The following is a 22,286-nucleotide window of genomic DNA, read 5'->3' as shown; positions in this document are numbered from 1 at the left end:
TGAGAAAATCTGAAGATAGAGGTGACTTCACCACCCCAATATGGTGCACTTTGCAGTGGAACATAGTTGTTCTTACAAAAGTATTACCATGTTATATTCAGAATTTGCTGCTATGTTAGAATAGCATAAGTTAGGCATGTGAACTGTAATTATTCTATTTTCTACAGGTTGCACAAAGCAAGCAGTGTACACGCCTGTCAGTGGTTAGAGTTTTTTCTTCTGATTCTTCATTCTGGTCTCAATGCTTATGTCTGCTTCAGTGATTTGATTTAGAATCCATCTGTTTTGATGGAAGTTCAGCAAGCTGACATTATTGCCTTTTGCCCATGTTGCTTTGGTTATCAGAGTAGTTCTGTTGTGTGCTGACTTGATTTATTGCAGAGAAAAGCAAGTCAGAACATGTATTTCCCAGATATTCCTGTGTACGCCTAAGGGAGACTCTAGGGTCTAAATCCTAATGATAGCCACTGTCATTTTTTTCCTGTTGGAAGTTTTGAACTGCATGTAATGTTTATGTTTGACTTACGGAGGTAAAAGTAGTCCAGAGTAGAATGACCAACACACATGCATAGAGGAATGCATAGAGGAATAGCACTGAATGTCAGTACTTTATTCTACCGACCAGCTCCTGTAGCTCCAGGTTACTTGCTCACATAGACTCAGCTAGGAAGCATTTGCTGTCTTATTGCTTGCTTGCTGGTAGTCCAAACAGAATAATTTGATGTGCCTACTCGTTCATAAAGAGTATGTTTTTTCTTTTTTTCTTCTTGCATAGCGAAGTCACACTGTTCCCAGTTATTATTCTGTCACAGTGTAGTTAATTTTGCAGGTAATTTCATCAAAAGAAGGGATTACTTCTTTTTTTCAGATAACCCTAGAAAGGGATACATCAAATAATGTGATGCTTAGAGATTTCTCTTGTGGGTAGCATATTTTGTCTGCAATGTGTTGTGTGATGTTCTATTTCTAAAGAATGTAAAAAATAATGAAGAACGATATTCTGTAAATGCCTGTGCCTTGCTTTCTTTAAAGAAAGTTTTTAGAAGCACTTGTCATATAGAAAGGTTTTAGTTCCAGAAGATAATAGAAGATAAATGGGAAAGACTTCCTTGTTTAAATGAACTTATTAACATGTCTCCCCCTTCTCTTCATTGATGCATGCAGTTTTGTTTTTATAATTTTTTTAAGTACCATATGGTGCTTCTTGTAGCTAAAAAAGTTGCTTGTATGTTTTTATGAACCCACTAAACTTAAACAGATTTCTTTAGAAAAATAATGTGGATACATTTTGCTTTTTTCAGCCTCAAGAATGTTAAAATAGAAATGCTTTTTTGAATTCCCTTTTCTGGCTCAAGTTACTAGGTGGTCCCAAGTTACCAGAAGTAAAATTTATAAATCTAACCCCTAGTCTAGACATTTTCCAGCACTGACTGCAGTTCAAAAAATATTAATGTCTAGCCGGCAAAGTGAAATTCCCCCCAGTGATTTTGCAAATGACTAGAAAGTTAACCTTTTGCCAACTGCTCCTTCTGTGCATAGAGATTATTAAAAAGAATCCAGGCATTTATAACTAGGGCTTTTAAGACTGAAACACCTTGGCATGACCCTTTGTGTCTCCTTCTGTTTATTCAGGCTTGGCCTCTGTGGCTGGAATGTGTGAGCCTGAAAGGAGCTGCAGCATTAATGAAGACATTGGCCTAGGTTCAGCTTTTACCATTGCACATGAGATTGGTCACAAGTGAGTGAGTTTACAAAAAGAATATGTTTTAATGTATCACATTTTTACTATTAGATTAATCATAGATAACATTTTTTCTGCGTGGCTGTACCATCCCTATTCTGGTGCTCCATGTTTCTGTATAAAGTATTCATAAGTATCACTACCTTTTATTAATTATATTTTATCAAGAGCTTTAACTTTAGAACTGAAGACTTATTGTTTACCCTTTGATTTCAGATTCCAGTTTAATCTGTGCTTTTGAGATTTGGCTCACAACTCTCCTACTGCTTCATATTTTTAATATTAGGTTTTGAAAAAAATTTCTTTGCCCCATCTCTTACTTGTCTACATTTCTTTATGAAACAAAAGTGGTTGTAAGGTTCTTTTTTGCTTTTCATTATTTTGTCTTAAATACAATTCAAACTGTTTTGAATAAAACATTGCTTCTCTTGTCAGTATTCATACACTATCAGTCTTCTTTCATTCAAGCATGTGATATATAAAAAAGCCATAGCATCACTTGTGCATTTTAAGCACTAGTGTATCACTTCGAAAAGCATGATGTTATGAGAATGATTAAGTATATGAATTTTAAATTATGCAATTGGTTGTGAAGTATTTCAGGTCTTCCTTCAGAAGCAAGCATTGCTAGTACATTGTGATGACTCTAAAAAGACTAGGCACTTCTTTTTATAAAGAGGTTTCCTTTTTCTTCACATGGGTTGACCAACGATGAATTTATAGGTCACATATTTTTCCGATCATTAGTTGATACAACTGCTGCAAGTTTAAATGCATATTGAAATGGAAGCTATCAATCTGCTGATAAAAAGCAGGGTTGGAAGTAAATACTTTTAACACCTATCATACTGGATAATCACTTGGCAAATATGATCTCATTTACATTATGCAGTAATATAATACTGCGGTTGCACTGAAGTGGATGAATTCTAAAATTTAAAAGCAGTTGTATAAAATTTAGCAAAAATAGTATAACACTTGTAATTCTTGTCGTCTTCATTTTCTTCCTTCTTTTTCTTTTTTTGTGTGAGTTGAAAAAGATAGAGGAAAATATATTTCTAACATTAGGAAACTGAAGTTCTTGTTAGTAGTGATATGCAGTGTTGCTGTGAATTTAAGTCATGTGTTCAAGAAGAAAAAGATATCCACATCTTCCTTCTGATCTATATGTCATGTAACTATGCACTTTATGAAGGTTATTTCAGTGATACATAAAAAAAATTTATATGTAGCTCTGTTATCATTAAAAACTATTGGGATTACAACATTTGATTTATAGAACATAGATATTAATTTAAGTAGTTAAGTTTAAAATCTTTGGTGATAGATGGAAAACTGCCATAAAAATTTCAGCTCTGGATATGAGGAGAGCAGACTCAGGGAACTAGTTTAATGGTCTCATGGGAAACTGTTTTTGAAAGCATTGGAATCCATCAATGCTTATCACTTTTTAAGTACTACTTGTGAGGAGCACAGGAACAGGCTATTCCAAAATGCTGGACATCATGTAGGAAAGGCAGAATAATGCTTGGCTAAGAAAAAAAGTGTATGGCCACTGGAAATAAGATTGAGTGAAATGGGAGGAATACAGAGATTCTGTCTGCTGCTGTAGGGAGAAAATTTGTGTGGTCAAAGCTCAGAGTTTAAGCCAGACAATAGCATTGGTCCATTACTTGGTTAGGTTGATCACTTCTCAAATAGGGTTTCAGACAAAGCAGAACTGTATAATTCCTTTTTCAGCCCTGTCTTCAACACCAGTGATATGCCACGGGACCCTCAGAGCCCCATTGTGTAGGATAGTGTCTATGATAATTTTAAACTCTGGCACTGTTGTCTGCTTCGTTGTCTTCCTCTGAAGGCTTTCAAGGACCTTAGCATCCTTTTTATGTTATGGAGATCAGAACCACGCACAACATTCAACATGAATTGAATACAGACTGGGACATGACCTGCTGGAGAGGAGCTGTGCAGACAAAAACCTGGGGGTCCTGGTGGATGATAGGTTGGTCATGAACCACAGTATGCCCTGATGGCCAAAAAGGCCAGTGGAATCCTGGGGTGCATTAAAAGTAGCATGGCCTGCCGGTCAGAGGGGGTGATCTTCCCCCTCTGTGCTGCCCTGGTCAGGCCTCACCTGGAATTCTGTATCCAGTTCTGGGCTTCCCAGTACGAAAGTGACAGGGATCTCCTGGAAAGAGTCCAGCAGAGGGCCATGAAGATGGTAAAGGATCTGAAGCATCTCCCCTATGAGGAAAGACTGAGCAACTTGGGTCTGTTCAGCCTTGAGAAAAAAAGACTCAGAGGTGATCTTATTAATGTTTATAAATATTTTAAGTGAGAGTCAGAGGGAATGGCCAACATCTTTTCAGTGGTCTGTGGGGTCAGGACAAGGGGAAACAGCCATAAATTGGAACATAGGAAGTTCTGCACCAATACTAATGGGAACTTCTTCACAGTGAGGGTGACGGAGCTAGGGTACAGGCTGCCCAGGAAGATTGTGGAGTCTCCTTCTCTGGAGACATTCAGGACCAGCCTGGATGCCTACCTGTGCAGCCTGCTGTAGGGGCCTGTTTTGCAGGGGGGTTGAACTCGATCTCTAGAGGTCCTTTCCAATCACCTGCAATTCTGTGTGAGGCTGTACCTATGTTAATTGCCCAATTGTTAACTGGCATAATTGCCTCTTTTATAGTTCTTCTATCAGTTTGAATATCTTGGATCTCATATTGTTTTATGCAGTTGTGTTTATATTGCAAAAGAAAATGTGGTTTACAGGACAATGTCAGGAGCTTTAAGATCTTAGCAATCAACTAAGTAGCATACAGTGTTCAAAATGTTTCTTATTAATAAGATGGAGGAATGTTTCAGCAGAGTGGAACGGAAGAGGGAGACATTTTATTTTGCTTTGAAATGAATTGATAAAATATTCTGGCTTTGATAACTTCAGCAATAATGAAGCTTCCAATTAGGGTATACATTTTACTAGTCAATAAATACTCTGAAGAGTTGTGTTAAAATATAATTTCTATTATTTTGTGACAGATATTTCAATGACTTTCAATTGCTACCTATGGGTAAATGCTTAACAAAAAAAAAAAAAAGGGCTTCATGAAAATACTGAAGAGGAATATATTTTCATACATCAAAGATGATTAACTTTGAAAAGTATTTTACAGAATTACGACTAGAGCAATTTGTAGTTAAAGAAATACAATGGAATACTTTCAAGTATTTAGCTGTGCATTTATCATTTCTGTAGACAAACATGTCTCAACTAAACTAAACTGGAAGAGAATGCGTTGAAGGACAGGATGTTTGTAGCAAAAAAAAAAAAAAAGGGTTTAGAGACTTCCAAAAATAGAAAGCAACAAAACAGTGAAGAGTGTCAAGTTTTGTCAGTCTTTTTTCTTGACCCAATGGGGATGAACTGATCTCTCCTGAAGGCATCTCACACAGATGAACTAATGCATGAAGTAAATGAACGCTAGGGAGGATACTGTAGGGCTTGGCAGCACAGCTAAGTGGATAAAGTACTAGGTTGAAAGAGCTGGTGTTACCACATCCTCTATTCACATGATGCCAATATTACATCTGATGCCAATGGCAGAGTTAACAGTACCTCTACATTATGTGAACTGGCAAGAATCTAACTTGTGATTGTTGTAGATGTTTTTGTTTAAGGCAGAAAGAAATGCACCAACACTTGCTTCAAACTATCTCACTTGAGAGAAGACAACACTACTTTTATCTTGGACTATAAGACTTTGAAGGCTGCTGGCATAAAATTTCATGCAGTATCTTCACAGAGGTTATCAAAGTGATTCACCAGATATATAATGTCAATAGCTAAGTGACAGGCAGAGTTAAATATGTTATCTGAAGCTCAGAAGTAATGATGTCTATATCATGAGTTTATGATTTTTGTTATTGGTATTCCATATAGTAACATCATGTAGTGTACTGGGAGTTAAAGACTTAATGCTCCAGTTCCATGGATTGTCATGGATTTCTGGTTCTCAGAAGAGGACATTCACTATTCTGTTTCCATTCTCTGTTTGGAGGGAAAGATAAAACTGCTCACGAGTTGTGAGACTGCCTCTTCTTTTACTGCTTGTCTCTGTGGTTTGTGCTCTCTAGCCATCTCACCTTTGGCATTAGAGTAAGGTCTTCGGTTTTGGACACACTGTCTCTCTCATATATTTGATTTATTAGCATCAATTCCAATTATATTGTATTATATTGTGTTGTCTTGCATTCATCATAGGTTTGCCTGGGTTGAAAAGGACCACCATGATCATGTAGTTTCATCCCCCTGCTGTGGGCAGGGTCGCCAACCACCAGACCAGGCTGCCCAGAGCCACGTCCAGCCTGGCCTTGAATGCCTCCAGGGATGGGGCATCCACAGGCTCCTTGGGCATCCTGTTCCAGTGTGTCACCACCCTCTGGGTGAAAAACTTCCTCCTAATATCTAACCTCAATTTCTTCTGTCTTAGTTTAAATCCACTCCCCCTTGTTCTATTGCTATCCACCCATGTAAAGAGTCATTCCCCTCCTGTTTATACGCTCCCTACAAGTACTGGAATGCCACAATGAGGTCTCCCCGGAGCCTTCTCTTCTCCAAGCTAAACAAGCCCAGTTCCCTCAACCTTTCCTCATAGGAGAGGTGCTCCAGCCATCTGATCATCTTAGTAGCCCTCCTCTGGACCAACTTCAAGAGCTCTGCATCTTTTCTGTACTGGGGGTCCCAGGCCTGGACGCAGTACTGCAGATGGGGCCTCACAAGAGCTGAGTAGAGGGGGACAGTCACCTCCCTCTCCCTGCTGGGCACCTCTTTTTTAATGCAAGCTATAGTTGGCCTTCTGGGCTGCAAGCTCACACTGCCAGCAGAACATGCCATTGTGATATTATATTTAGTAAATTAGTTTTCTCTCTCAGCACATTGCTGGTTCTTTGTTTTTAGCCCCATCTCCCTACCTTTTTTCCTAATTTTTATCCTTCTCTTGGGGCGTAGGTCTGTGGGTCTCTCCTCCCCAGTTTGTCATGGAACTGGGCAGAACTGGCCCATAAACTGTTGACAGTCCAGTTGTCAGTTACAGAACTGACCCTTTGTAAAACATTAGGGCAATTGCATTGCTGTTAGGAGTTTACGTACATAATGCAATTCAGCCTTCTGGTGTAGGCCATTCAGAGAGATTGGGGTAGGATAGAGAGTTGACCAGAGAGAATCTTATGAAATTGAACAGGGGCATTTGTAGAGTCCTACATTTGGGAAGGAATAATTGTGTGCATCAGTACAAGTTAGGGGCTGACCTGCTGGAGAGGAGCTCTGCAGAGAAGAGCCTGGGTGTCTTTGTGGACAGCAGGTTGGCCACAAGCCAGCAGTGTGCTTTTGTGGCAAAGGCCAGTGGTATCCTGGGGTACATTCAAAAAAGCATGGCCAGCAGGTTGAGGGAGGTGATCCTCCCCCTCTCCTCTGCTCTAGTGGTGCCACATCTAGAGTAGTGTGCCCCAGTTTAAGACAGGCAGGGAACTACTGGAGAGAGTCCAAGATCTTTAGAATTGTGGAGGACTTGGGACTCTTCAGCCTAGAGGAGGCTGAGTGGAGATCTCCTCAATGCTTATAAATAACAAAAGGGCGGGTGTCAGGTGGTTGAGCCCAGGTTCTTTTCAGTGGGCTCAGTGAAAGGACAAGGGGCAATAAACACAAACTGAACACTAAAATGTGATGAAGAGCTTCTTTACTTTGAGGGTGACAAAATACTGGAAGAAGGTGTTCAGAGAGGTTATAGAATTTCCTTCTCTGGATATGTTCAAGACCAACCTGAATGTTTTCCTATGCAACTCACTTTAGGGAACTTGATTTAGCAGGAGTATTGGACTATAGATGATGTTTAGAGGTCCCTTCCAACTCCTACAGTTCTGTAATTCTGTGTCAGAAAGCCAGTTACTGATCCTTGAACAATTCCTTCCTAGGCACAAGAGCTGGCAGAACTTGTTACTGGGAGTCACTTACAGAGAAAGGAATCTGGCAATTGTATCTATTTTCAAGACACAACTCTGTTGCTGCAGCCAATTTTCTTTACCAGCTAGTTCAGGGTCCTTGGGATTCTGTGGTGGCAAAAGTAGTGAAAAAAGTTGCATCTGCTGCACTTTTAAATTCTTAAGGTGTGGGGAACTAAGTATGTAACTGTAGACCATTCCGTTAGACACTGCTAACAATTCCGATTTACATATCATATGAATAATACTCTTTATGAAGAACTACTGTTGTAAAGTTGGTTACTCTTTTCATTTTATTCAGGCTTTTTATTTTTCCATAATGTTTGCAGTTTATGATTAAAAAGATGTTAAAACCGAAGTTAAACCTACAGACTTTTTCTTGTCTCAAACAGATGAAATGCTTCTTATTTCTGACTGTGTTCTGCTTATGAAGAAGATGAAACATTCACACGCGCATTTTGGGTTGGAAGAGTGATTTTGCTTTTTGATGTAGACAAACCTCAGGTGTACTGCAGAGGTCACTCTGAGGTGCTTGTGTTCCATTTATCAACATACAAAAAAAGAAAAAAACTAACAAATTAAGCCCTTTTTTTTTTTTTTGTATTAACACAATAAGATCCTTAGAGTGATGATCTCTCCAAATTGGACAGGGTTTCTGTTATGTTATTCTTCTTGTAAATTTATTCCCTCTTCACATTTTTTTAAGCTTACCTTTGTTAGAACTTATTACTTCTGCAATATTCAAATTTGTTATTAACATGCTTAAGATAATCTGTTGTTTTTATATTGGTCCAGTTTAAAATAATTTGAGTGGAGTGGCTGTCTTTCTTTTTGACTTTAAAAATAAGTTAGCAAATAGATTTCATTCCAGAGGGAAGTTTTTTATTTATTGTATTTGTGATGAACATACTGGGGTCCATCAATGCTGGTCACTTTTTTAAGAGCCATCTTTTAAGAGCACAAGTCAGTCAAGTCAAGAGAGCAGAAGACTTGGTTGAGCAGAGCCTAGACAGAAAAGGAAAGTGTGCAGACTCTGGAAGTAAGGTCAAATGATGCAGGAGGACTACAGTGATACTGTTTGCCATTGTACAGGGAAAAACTGTGTGTCCACAACTCAACTAGAGTTGAAGCTGGAGGTCACCAAAAGGGGCGCTGTGTATTTTAAGAATCAAAAGAGGACGAGAGATGACGCTGGTCTATTACTTGGTGAATCACTTCAAAATATGGTTTGTGGGAATATTAGGTGCTCAGCCAACTTGGAACTTGTGAGAGATTTGTTGCTGCAGCTGGAAGAGTGTAAGTCTATGGGGCTCAATGGGATTCATCCTAGGTTACTCCAAGAGCTGTCAGATGTCCTTGTGAGACTTGAAATATCCTTCTCTTAGTTATTTTTCAACAACCTTTGGAATCTGGAGAGCTCAGAGTGGACTGGAAGCTGACAAACATTGCTGCAATTTTTGAGCAGGGCAAGAAAGAATACATTGTTTGCTGCAGGCCTGTCAGTCTCATTTTAATGCCTAGAGAAATTAGGAGGATTAGTCTGGGACTTACTGAAAAGCACCTAAAAGATGGTGCAGTCTTTGATTGCAGCCAGCATGGGTTTATTACACCCTGTGGGTTTGTGTTTAACAAACATAATCAATTTTTATGACAATGTTACCTAGTTGTCTAAGGGAAGCCAGTTGACATCATCTTTCTGGATTTTAATAAAGCTTTGAATACTTTTTCTCACAGTATTCCTCTGAACAAAAGATCCAGTCTAGACAAAAAAAATAATGTGATGAGGGAACAGATGACTGGTGGGTCAGACTCTTCAATGAATAACCTGGATGTAAGATCTGAATTTATGCTAAGCTTGTGGATGACACTTAACTTGTCAGAAGCTGTCATCTCCTTTGAGAATGAAGAGGCTTTGCAGAGAGATCTTGACAAACCAAAGGGCTGGGCTGTCAGTAATGGCATGAAGTTTACCAAGTGCTGGATTCTGCACTAGGTATGGGCCAACCCTGAATAAAAAATAAAAAAATCTGTACAGACAGAGGGGTGAGATGCTGGAGAACAGTCCTGCAGACAGAGATCTGGGGTTCTGGTTGATGACAGGTTGAATGTGAGCCAGAATTGTGCCCAGGCAGTCCAAAGGGCCATCTGAACCCTGGTGTGCACCCAGGGGTTGTTCTGCTCTGATCTGTGCTATATGACCTCACTTCCAGCGTTGGGTGGAATTATATAAGGAGAACATAAAACTACTGGAGAGTGTCTGTGGACGGCTTCTAAGTTTGAGAAGGATCTAGAAGGATCAAGACATATGAGGAGCAGCTGTGGTCCCTGGGTTTACTCAGTGCAGAGCAGAGGAGCTGAGGGGAGGCCTGATGGCGGCTGCAGCTCCTCACAGGGAGTGGAGGGCAGCGCTGAGCTCTGCTCCGTGTGACAGCAACAGAGCCCAAGGGAATGGCATGGAGCTGTGCCAGGGGAAGTTAGGATTAGGGACAGGTTCTTTGCCAGAGGATGGTCAGGCTCTGAGCACGTTCCTTAGGGCATTGGTGATGGCATGGAGCTGCCAGAGTTCACAAAGTGTTGGAACTATGCTCTCACACTTATCGATTGAATTTTGGATGGTCCTTTGTGGAGCCAGGGGTTGGACTCCCATAATCCTTGTAGGTCCCTCCCAGCTCAGAATATTCAGTGATTTTATGACTTTGTTTAGGATTTAAGAAAAACAGTATTTCCATAGCATATATCCTTTGATCTCAGGCTTTTTATTAATCATCTTTGCTTGGCTTCTTATACAGAAAATGTTTTGAAATTTTGAAATCTCAGCTCTTTGAGGCTTTCACCTTTTACTCTAGCTTATGTGACTTGTCAAATGCTGCTCTGAAAAAACAAATCATATTAACTAGATTTTATCTGATGCAGACATAATAAAGAAAACTGCACTGTAAACATGGAATTGAAAACAAACATGCTATGTAGGTATCTTCAGTAGAAGCTGGAAAAAATACGTGGTAAAAATATCTTTGTGGTTTATAATGTTTTGTGCAATCCAAGCATCAAATCCTATTCATGCATAATGTGACTAAATGTCTCTGTGAAGGAAGTTAATAATTCCTTTTGACTTCCTTTCTCCATAAGTGAGTATTATTAATGTGTATACTGGGAAGTTCGTACCTATGTTTGTAAAATACTGTTTTCAAGGAGCATTGAAAACTTTTTTTTTTACTGCACCAAAATGATTGTTTTTCTTTTCAAACATATGATGAAAATAGGAAATTGGCTGATGAAAATGATCAGTGATGAAAATTAGAACCATGTAAATGATTTATCTATGCTAAAGCTTGTAATAAAGATGGAGAAAGAGTTTTTACTGGTCCTAGCAGTGACAAGACCAAGAGCAATGGTTTTAAACAAGAAGGAGGTAGATTTTTATTAGATATAAGGAGGATGTTTTTCACTATGAGGATGGTGAGGCACTGGAGCAAATGGCTGAAGTAGAGGATGCTTGAATTGTTCCAGGATGACATAGGTGGGGGCTTTGGGCAGCCTGTTATAGTGGAAGGTGTCCCTGCCTATGGCTGAGGAGTTGGACTGGATAATCTTTAATGGTTCCTTACAGCAACCATTCTATGATTCTGTGACTCTATGAAACTGTTAGTTTATCCATTCTGACTTTCTATGTGTCATAGCATAATAAATGTAATTAATTTACCCTTGTATTGATCCCAGTAACTTACATGTGATCAAACAATGTTATCCAGAAAAGCCATGGAGTCTTAATGAGATTGAGAATGTGAGAGTGATTATTATGGCTAGTCATACTTCCTGTTAAATATTTATATGGAATTTTAAAAATGTTTTCTTGGCTTCCTTAAAATTTGTAGTTTATGTATATTTATATATCGTAAGTTTTGTGCAGTTAAACTGTGTAGGCAAGGCTCATAATGAACTGCTTTTATTGAAGGCATCTATAACACTGTAATCAACTGAGTTTTTTTTGAGAACATAAAGAATGGTATTGAGTTTTATAGTATTTCTCCCTATATATAGTTCTTAGAATAGCTTTATATTGCTGCTAATACTGCTGTTAATCAGATAAAAACCAGAGTGGGTCAGGGAGACAATTAGGCAAAAGCCCAGTTTGAATTCAACTTGGCTGTTGGTGTAAAAGAGACCAAAAAAACTTAACAAATGTGTTAACAGTAAGAGGAGGGCTGAGGAGGATATCCATCCTTTCCTGGATGCAATGGGAAATGTGACTGCTGAGGATAAGGCTGAGGTTCTCAGTGCCTTCTTTACATCTGTCTTTGAAAGTCAGATTATGTTTGGGATTCTCTACCCCCTGACCTGGAAATTGAATGGGGAGCAGAATAAAACCTCCACCATTCATGTGGAAACATCTAGAGACCTATTACCTGGGATCCACCAGAAGATGCTGAGGGAGCTGGCGGAGGTGATTGCCATGCCACTTTCCGTCATCTGTTAGCATTCTTGGTCAAATTGAGAGGTCCTAGAATATTGGAGGCCTGCCTATGTGACTTCCATCTACAAGAAGGGTTGTAAGGTGGATTCAGGGAACTACAGGGCTGGTAGCCTGACATTAGAGCCAGTGTAGGTTATTGGCAGATCATCTTGAGTGAGATCATGTGACGTGTGGGACAACCAAGGGATCAGGCCCAGCCAGTACAGATTCCTGAAAGGCGGATCTTGTCTGACCAATCTGATCTCCTATGATCGCATGATGGATGTGAGAAAGGCTACTGATGAAGTCTACCTAGAATTCAGCAAAGCTTTTAACACTGTCTCCTGTAGTATTCTCCTGGAAAAGTTGGCAGCTGATGGCTTGGACAGGTATGCTCTTCACTGGGTAAAGAACTGTCTGGATGGCCAGGCCTGGCCCAGAGAGTGGTGGTAAATGGAGTTAAATCCAGCTGGCAACCAAACAAGAGTGGTATTCTCCAGGGATCGGTACTGGGCCTGTCCTGTTCAGAATCTTCATTGATGACCTAGATGGGGGGGGATTGAGTGCACCCTAAGTAAGTCTGCAAATTACAGCAAGCTGAGAGGAAGAGTTGATTTTTGTGGGGGTTGGAGGGCTCTGCAGAGGGATCTGGACAGGCAGGGAAGCTGGACTGAGACCAATGGGATGACGTTCAACAAGATCAAGATCTGGGTCTTTCACTTCAGTTGGAGGCAATACTGCAGGCTTTGGGCAGAGTGGCTGAAAGACTGTATAGAGGAAACAGACCTGGGGGTATTGGTCGATGCTCAGCTGGACTTGAATCAGCATTGTGTCCAGGTGGCCAAGAAGGCCAGTGGCATCCTGGCTTGTATCAGAAATAGTGTTGCCAGCAGGAGTGGAAAAGTGATCATTCCCCTGTACTCGCCACTGGTGAGGTTGCACCTTGAGTACAGTGTTCATTTGGGCCCCTCCCTACCAGAAAGGCCCTTGGCATCGAGGGTCATGTTGAAAGAAGAGTAACAAAGGTGGTGATGATTCTGGACCACAAGTCTTACGAGGAATGGCTGAGGGAACTGGGATTGTTTAATCTTACAGCTCACTACAACTCTACAACAAAGAGATAGTAAATTGACCTAACCAGCCACTTAAACCCAGATATTCTCTCTTCTTTTTAGTTGAATATTATTTTCTGTCTGCCTTTTCATATTTCAAATATGAAGGAATACAATTTCCATTAAAAATTCTTTATTTGGACTTTCATTTTAATTATACATTTAAAGAAAATGTCGTAAACATGATTCTGCAGGAACGATTCTCATTTCTATAATATGTTCACATTTAAAAATGAAAAAGGCTTATGTCTAAATAAATGACTATGATTCTAAATACATTGAAAATATTGTTTGAAGTATAGAATAATAAGATCGTGTCCTACATTAAAGCATTTAATCAAAGAAAAGTAATGTAATAACATTTAACAGACCTCTGCAAAAGTACAGGAAGAATAAATTGGGAGTGAAAAGGAAGTTTATAGTAACCTTCAGGGCATCATGAATTTCCAAAGGAAATCTGAGCTCAGAAGTTTGCTTCCTGATTAGAGGCAATGCTTTCCACTTTGACCTGTAGTATAGAAACCTATTACGTTCATACTTCACCTTTGCATAGCACACAAACATTATTTAATTTTACTCTTGTGGCATGAAAGCTGGATAGCTAAGGCAGTGTAAACCAGGAAGAAATATTTTTGCTTTACTTTTTCTATAGAAGTATGCTATTTCTCCTGCTATTTCTGAATAGGCTGTGTTTTTTTTTTTTTTCAGTGAAATTGCTTTGTTTATTTTAAAGTTGCACATTTTATTTAATACTAAATTATGCTAATGTATCAAGATTGTATGTGTTTAATCATCAGAGAGAAGTCAAAGAGAAAAATATTTAGGAAATTATTGGGAAAACAGTTATGTTAGAAACATGCTAAAATTGTGTTTAATTTCATGGCACATATGCTTATTATATAAAGCTACTATTGTTCAATCAGTATATTCCCCAGTTTCCCCAGTATATTTCCCCAGAAATTACGTATTTAACTAAAGTCGAAATTGGAAATTCTACGTTACTTCAGAGTAAAGGATTGGGATGCCCCAAAACTTATGATCTCCAAATATAGGAAATCATCAGTTAAGACTAAAGTCCACATTAAGACATGCAAATAAAAAGAGAAGTAATTAATCTTAATCCCTTCCTTGAGTGGAAAAATGCAGTATCAGTTAGTTTCAACAAATCAATAGCTGTGATCCCAAATGGAAATAAGCCAATTTTCAATACTTGCTTTTTCTGCTTTCTTATGTCATTTAAGAGTTCATTGTGATTTGCTTACAAATAGGAAGCTATAACCAATACTTCAATAACATTGGCTAGAAATTTATCTAGGCCTTCCACAATGAAGTAGGAGAACTTTCTGTTGTGACATGGTGTAAAAGATATGATGAAAAATAAAAATAAAAAATTGCGAGCCTTCGACTGCTATAAAAGCTCTGTACAGATTCCTCTGTATCAATTTACATTATTTTTCTATTAATAGGTATGAGTATAATTAACAAAATTACTGCATATATCCACTCAGGAATTGCTGTTTGGGTTACATGTATATAATAGCTCTGATATTGCAGGAAAAAAGTCTTTTATTGTCTAATAGTATGTCTTGTCTGAATTCATGCTCATTCATTGAACAAAATTATACCGAAACATTCTAATTTTCTCTCCTTTTTCCTCTCTGCGTATGTTCTGATGTGAAAAGATCATTTAAGGGTTTAGTAATGTTTGCAAAGTAAAGCTTACTATATGAATACAGTACTTTTTTAAATAGATGAAATGTCAAATTTCTGAAGATTCAAATGACATCTGTGTAACAATTACTGGAGCAACAAACAAAAAATAAAATGGATGTAAAGTTTATGAAAAAGTTGTTATGTCTTACATAAGCAGATAAGTACAAGTAAATTGCAATTCGTTCTTTATATCTTGTATCAAGTACAACAAGACTTGTTCAAGAATGTATTTGATATTCTCAGTGTAGTGATTTACTACTAGAAATCTTGAAAGTATACTTCACTGGTGCACAGTTTTCACTCTTCCCTGCCCCTTGCTTTGCTCTTCAGAAAAGCTGTGGGAGTAGTGTATCTAATTAGTGTATTGACTCAGTCAAATAAGATCTAGTGATGCACCTGGTACATAAGATACTTAGCTTAAAGTTGCCTCATTTCATTCTTTTAGATGTGTTTGTTTTGTCTTTCCTAGGTCAAATAAGTTAGTATAATAAAACCTCTTACGGTTAGATTTTCTTTCTTTTCTCTCTTAAAGATTTATTTTTCCTAAAGGGCTATATATAGTTACAGAGCTGTAATTCAGCTTCTGATAGAAAACAGGAAAATGAAGAACTTGATTTTTACAATATTTATTTTGCTTCCGTTCCTATAACTTTGTTGTGCCACCTGACTCTTCTAGTGTCTCCTTCTCAGGTGTTTTCTTCCTTGCATTGTTAAACATGTGACAAAGCAAAGTATGAGGCACTGGTTTAAAAGAATTAGGCCAGATTCTCCCATATGTACTATAACTCATTAATCTGTGATTAAAAATTAATAAAATAATAAATGACTACAAGTACTGTGTCGTATTTAGAGGAAATAAACATTAGATATCTGCAGTTTCCAGTGTTCCAAGCAATGAATTGGCTTGACATGCAGATCATTAGTATTAATATTGGAAAGCAGAAGTAGTAGGTTGCTAAAAAGTCAGGAAAAAAAATACTTTACCTGAGTAGCACATTCCAGTTAATTGTAGTGTTGCAAAAGTACATGGTACATGAAATAAACCTCTGTAAGCAGTATTAAGGAGCATTCAGATTGATTTGGACCTGTCTCGTCTGAGTCTTATGTTTTTGGATAATAAATGAAGGCAGAAGCATCCTGGCTGTTTCACAAAAGTAATTTCAGTCAATTCAGACTCATCAGCAGTAAATGTTTTGGCAGCTCTAACCATAATAATTTAGAACAACCCAACAAATCAGCAACCTTATCTTAAATAGAGATGAAATTGTAGGGACCTGTTGTATTGTTCCTTTACGGTGAAAAGGAAGGGAACACAGGAAGATTACATTCTCATCTTGTCCTCTGCTTTTACTCCAGGGTTTCTGTTTATCTGTTACTGTTTTATTCAATGCAGCTGAGACCAGTTATCTCCCCTGTGATTTTTGAGGTCACATCATAAGTTAGATATGTATTACAAATGATCCTCTGAGATAATTTGTTCAGATATAAGTAAAAACATTGCCAAGAAAAGAAGCTATTCCATTGCAGATGTTAATAAATGAAACAGAAACAGAGTACTAGATATGCTGTTTATTTAGAATTTCTCAGAAGTATACAAGAAACAGGAAAAAATGCAGGAAAGTTTCTACAATGATTTTAAAACTCATATTGCTGCTGCTTTCCATAGTTCTTGTATGCAAACGTGAGCTTTTGGGAAAAGAGTGGACATAATGCAGTTTAAAAAAAAAAAAAAAAAAAAAAAAAGTGTGATTCAGTGCTCCTGACCTAAACATCTTTCCTTGAGATAGTAAACAGAATGGTAATTTTTTAGAAAACTCCTGTGTCAGTTAACAGAATCACAGAATTGCAGGGGTTGGAAGGCGTCTCCAGACATCATTGAGTCCAACCCCCAAAGTTACTAGAGTCACTGTCTCCATGCTTAACTGACTATTCTTTTAAAACTAGAATTGTATTGGCAGTTTTGGACAAGATCTTAAAGCCAGTGAAAAAAATACAGTCTGTTTCTGTTCAATCATTTTGAAAAAGGTGGTGCCTCCATCAGGACTATTTCATTCTAATTTGCCTTTCCACCCCAACTGAATCGCAAACATCCTTTTGTGAAAGATGGAACCTTAGTGTAATGATGACCAAATGAATGTAACATGTTATGATGAATCTAAAGCAGATACTTTGGACAAAAATATGTTTTCAGCTGCCATAGGAGTGTAAATTAGTAGGATGTAAGGGCATGCTGCCACTACCATCTCTGGAAAAAGATTACAATTTTTGCAAAATTCCTTTCTTAGCATCAGAAAAATGACCTGTACCTAGTGGTCAGTTTTCCTACTAAGTTCAGAAGCAGCCACAAGTAAAATAGCCATTGTGGAAGGGAATAGATGATTTAGTTGAATTAATATTTTTAAATAAATGAATAAAACCACCAACTCATGGAAATGTTTTGAGTACTCGTGTGCATAAGATTTGCTTTTAATCAGATATACCACTGCCACCATCTTTCACAAACAGCTGGTAAAAGCAAGGATACTTAACTATGAAGTTTGTTCTTCTTGGTTGGCCCTAAAGATGAAAATTATGTTTGGACTCTCATTTCCCAGACTGCTGAAGTACTGTGATTTCTTTGACAGTAGGAGCATGCTAACTAGAAATGAGTGAATGAAAAGATGAGTGTCAGAAATATTACATATCTCTCATACAGAAAAGCATAGCAGCATGATCCAGTGTAGCTCTTTCCCACATAATAAAATGTCCATTTCTGTAGGCAGCACACTCATACGGACTGTTACAAGCTAAGGTTTTCCATTTTAAGAAATTGTACAGAGATTACATCTACATCTACAATCTGTAAATTACATCTACAGATATCATTAATTCTAGGAAATGGAGGCAGTTAACTAGGCCAATAAAGTACATTTTTTTTGTTATAGGCTGATTCAGTTCTATCTCCTTCACTCCCCTAAAAATTTATCAACATAAAAACAATTTAACAATAATAGTTAGCTCTCATCTGATGGCACATACATTGCTCAACAAGTTATTTTTGTAGAGCTCTAATTCTTTTGTATAATGGTGATAGTCTTCATTTGAGAATGACCTAAAATGTCAGTCAAATGTTTGCTGTTCATAATGCAGCATTGACTTTCTGCATTTAGGAGACATTACGCCCCAAACTAAGTAAGAGCAGACATTGCTACTGACCATGCGAAAACATAGGCATGGAAGTGATGTATTTTCTGATAATCAGAAGAAAAAGTTTCTGGAACTAAAAAATGGAGTCTTCAACACATTTGTATCCCCGAATATTAAGTAAGAAATCAGGAAAGAAATATTTTTAAAATTTGTAACATAGAAGGCTCCAAACTGACCTCTTTGTATGTCACGTAAAGAAGTGATGCTCTGGGAATGCAGCTTAGTTTTGACATTCACTTTGACAAAGTGTTCTTTGTGAAGCTCAGAGAAGCTTTTAAGTATCTCAGTACCTGCTTCTTTGACTTCGTAAGTTTCATAAACAGGAATTAATGTTGCTGAAGGTTAATATTTAGATAAATATGGTATTTTGTTCCAAGTGAAAGAAAGGCAAACTAAGTAAATGGAATTTAAAAAATATGTATACGTTTAAGAGAAGTCATGGTTTTATATATTCTCTTCAGATGTTTCAGTGATGTCAGGCCTGTGAAGTACATGCTGTCAATGTAGGAACAGCAGTAAAGGTTTCATTTTAAGATAGTTCTATATATATAATTGAAATCTTTTCAAATAGATTCTCTTTGAGTTGACCTCAAAGTTTTAATTTATACTGGTTGTCTGTAGCTTGAAGGTCTTGTTTCAGTAGCACAGGATTTCTAGGTTATAAGCATTTTTTTTACCGTGTTTCTTTTTCCAGAATCATGTCATCTTTGTTGAAAGTCAATAAATTTGGAAATCTCTGTTGGCCAAATTCCACCCAGAGTTTTCTTACTGTATTTTCTACTGATTTTAAATCTGTCGCTTTGAACTTCCATGACAAGTGACAGCTCTAATAGAAAAAACTGCAAGTCACCTTGTGAATGGATAGAGGGAGCATGAGTACTGTATAACCCTGGAAATTGCAAACCCCATATTCTGCTTAAAATATCCTTGGCTACTGTGTGCCTACACATACTGCTACAGCAAATTCATGTACCCTATTTGTCCCAGTTTACTAACAGAAGAATTGAAGCCATAATGTATATTCCGTACTGAGTGCTCTTTGTCTTGCAAACATTGAATGTTCCTTGAAGGTTTAGAAAAGAAGATGCTTTCAAAACTGTGAAAATGAGTGCTAAGTAATTGTACAGCATTCCAAGGTCTGAGTAAACTAAACAGAACGTAACTGATCTTAATTCTCCACTTGGAATTCTCCTATAGTGACTGTGTTCTCCAAGGTCCAATATGATTTCTGTAAAAATCACATTTAATTTTATGAGATGTCTGATGCTGCAGAAGAATAATGAACTGTTTTTCTCCTCTTTTGGGCAGTTTTGGCATGAACCATGATGGAATAGGAAATTCCTGTGGGACCAAAGGTCACGAAGCAGCAAAACTAATGGCAGCTCATATTACAGCAAACACCAATCCTTTCTCTTGGTCAGCCTGCAGTCGGGATTATATCACCAGTTTTTTAGAGTAAGTAATCTCTCAAGAAAAATCATGAGTTATCAGAAAAATTCACACCTTTCAGAATAAATACTTAGTAAAGATACAGTGGCTGGCTCTAATGATTTATGTTTTTAGAATATAAAAGCAGAAATATGACAAATCAGTGCAGAATTACATTGTAGAGCCCTTTTCCTGTATATTGGCAAAAACTTCTAATCTTTTTCCCTCTTCTTGATGTTAAGTTTTAATCTATTCAAACATTTTAAAGTTGTGATCATATTTCTTTACTTAATTAATCTCAAGGTGAAAAATAGGGAAGACGAGAATTTGTCAGTGAGTAACAGGAAGTAATTTTTTGTTTAAATATATGTGTAATGTGAGGAAATGCAGGGAAGGGAACAAGGTTCAAGCCCTTTTCCTTGTTCTCCTATTCGTGTGCTTTTTTTATGTAGTCTTTTGGTTTTTCAGTATTCATTGGCAACTTTCATGAAAATAATCAGAGTTGAAGCTGTCATAGATTTTTATATTAATATCTTTAAACCATGCTAATCTATACTTCTGTGGTGATTTTTATCCAGAAATAGATTCCTACCAAAAATTCTAAAAATTAAAATAATCAAAATACATCAGTATCAAAAATGTTTTCATTCTCTACATGATGCATAATGAAGCCATTGTGTGCAGTTAGCCTTTGAAAGACAGGCACAGAACTGTGAGTTCACTGAGAACTAGTTAATAATGATTTTTAAAATGTGTATGAGACAGTGGGTTCATGGGAGCAAATCTGACATTGATTGATATGTGCAGTGTCATCAGTGAAATTATTTTTTAAGAAATAAAAGTTGTTCAGTAATTCAATCTTAAAACTTTTTTTTTAATCTTAAATCTCTTAAAACTTTGTTTTAAGAGGTGGACTTAAACCAATCAAATAGTCTAGTCATTGGATTTCTAAGAATGAAATGGGCTTTTCCTTTTTCAGGGATGTTACTTCGGAATAACAATTCTGTTTCCTAAGGTCTCCATCCAGACCAATAACATTTTCCTTCAGTTGGTTCAAATGTAGCTACTCTCACACTGAATCACTGAATTGTACAGATGTGTTTGGACTCCTTGTACGTATAATGAGCATAATCAAATGTGTTAATATTAGGGTTTGTTGAAAGGGAAATACTTGGTTTTGGTTACTGTGTCAGGTTCAGGTATTCTGTATCACCTCACTGAACAATACACCCACTTTTATGTGCTAGAGTGTTTAAATGAGTGTCTAGACTAAATCATACTGAATGAATTATCCCATACATGTGTAATGCAGATTTCTCACAATATAAGTTATTTTCTGAGGGGATATGCATATATTAATTAAACACGAGCAGTATGAAAAAAAAATGGCAAAATTATTGCTGATCATATCTGCTCAATTAAGCTGCTCGCTGTAGTACTTCTTCTAGTATATAATATAGACAAACATCAGCTATTGGAAAGATAGGATTTTTGCATCTCTTCTATGAGATTAATCCACAGTCCAATAATCCTGACTATCAGCTTACATTTCAGGTATTTTCACACAATCGCAGAATCACAGAATTGTAGGGGCTGGAAGGGATCTCTAGAGGTCACTGAGTCCAACCTCCCTGCAAAGCAGACTCCCTACAGCAGGCTGCACAGGTAGGTGTCCAGGTGGGTCTTGAATGTCTCAAGAGAAGGAGACTCAACCACCTCCCTGGGCAGCCTGTTCCAGTGCTCCATCACCCTCACTGTGAAAAAGTTGTTACGCACATTTATATGGAACTTCCTATGCTCCAGCTTCCTATGATTCCTATTTTTTCTTGTAGTGGGATTTGACTCTTACTATTACATTTTTGCTGTTTATGGTCTTCCTTCTATTTGTCACTCTCTTTTAAACTTTATTTTGAATTCATAATTATTTTGAAAATGATTTATGAATTGATGAAGACTGTTCCAGGATAGCTAAGTATTTTTTACTTGTGTCCATAGAGAAAGAAACACATAATAAATTCTGTGGCTTGTATTATGCTTCAAATATAATAGTGCTGAATATTTTTTCATAGTTTTAAATTTCATCCTGAACAACCATTCATGTTTCTTTACTTGCTTTCTCTGTTTATATAGTGATCATTCAGTTTTTAGCTATGTCTGTTAAAAAAATTTAGCTTGTGCCTCTCCTACTCTGTTAAAATGGTTTTATTTATTTTATTTACTCTTAGCATCTCTGATATTCTTTTCTTTCCACTGAAGCACAGTGAAGTTTCTTTAAGTTTCTAATACTTTTAAGCCTGTGAGATGCCATTGAAATTGTACTTACATTATTACAAAGGGAGCATAATACTGTATTGAATCTGTTCCTGTTGTTCTAAGCTGTTTGTTTTTTTGTGTATTCTTTTTAAAACTCAGATTTCTCAAACATGATCAGTTTGAGATTTGTTATAATTTGTGTGCTGTTTCTTCTTGTTTGTGGTTTTTAATATCCTAGAAATGAATCAATGCTTTTTTTCTTCAAATAGTTGTTGCCTGATTTTGCAAGGTAAAATAATATTTAAGTGTGAATATTTTTTTCTTAAGTTTCCAGTCTCTCTCCTTAATTTTTCCAACACCTCGATAACAACAGGGAACTGTTAAGGTATACACATGCGTATAG

At 37.2% G+C, this 22,286-nt stretch overlaps 1 protein-coding gene across 5 annotated transcripts in view; it reads left to right on the top strand.

Annotated features, from left to right (window-relative positions):
• Positions 1-22,286, top strand: part of ADAMTS6 (ADAM metallopeptidase with thrombospondin type 1 motif 6) — a 154,615-nt gene that overhangs the window by 56,132 nt on the left and 76,197 nt on the right. For all 5 annotated transcript variants that reach the window (XM_085212678.1, XM_085212675.1, XM_085212677.1 and 2 more), the window contains exons 9-10: positions 1,633-1,738; positions 19,511-19,657. In XM_085212678.1, coding sequence (XP_085068804.1) covers positions 1,633-1,738; positions 19,511-19,657 — 253 coding nt within the window. The remainder of the gene's footprint in view (positions 1-1,632; positions 1,739-19,510; positions 19,658-22,286) is intronic.

Source organism: Meleagris gallopavo, chromosome Z (genome assembly GCF_905368555.1).
Source record: "Meleagris gallopavo chromosome Z, MGAL_WU_HG_1.1, whole genome shotgun sequence".
NCBI lineage: Eukaryota > Metazoa > Chordata > Aves > Galliformes > Phasianidae > Meleagris > Meleagris gallopavo.
This window is presented reverse-complemented; position numbering and strand designations above follow the sequence as displayed.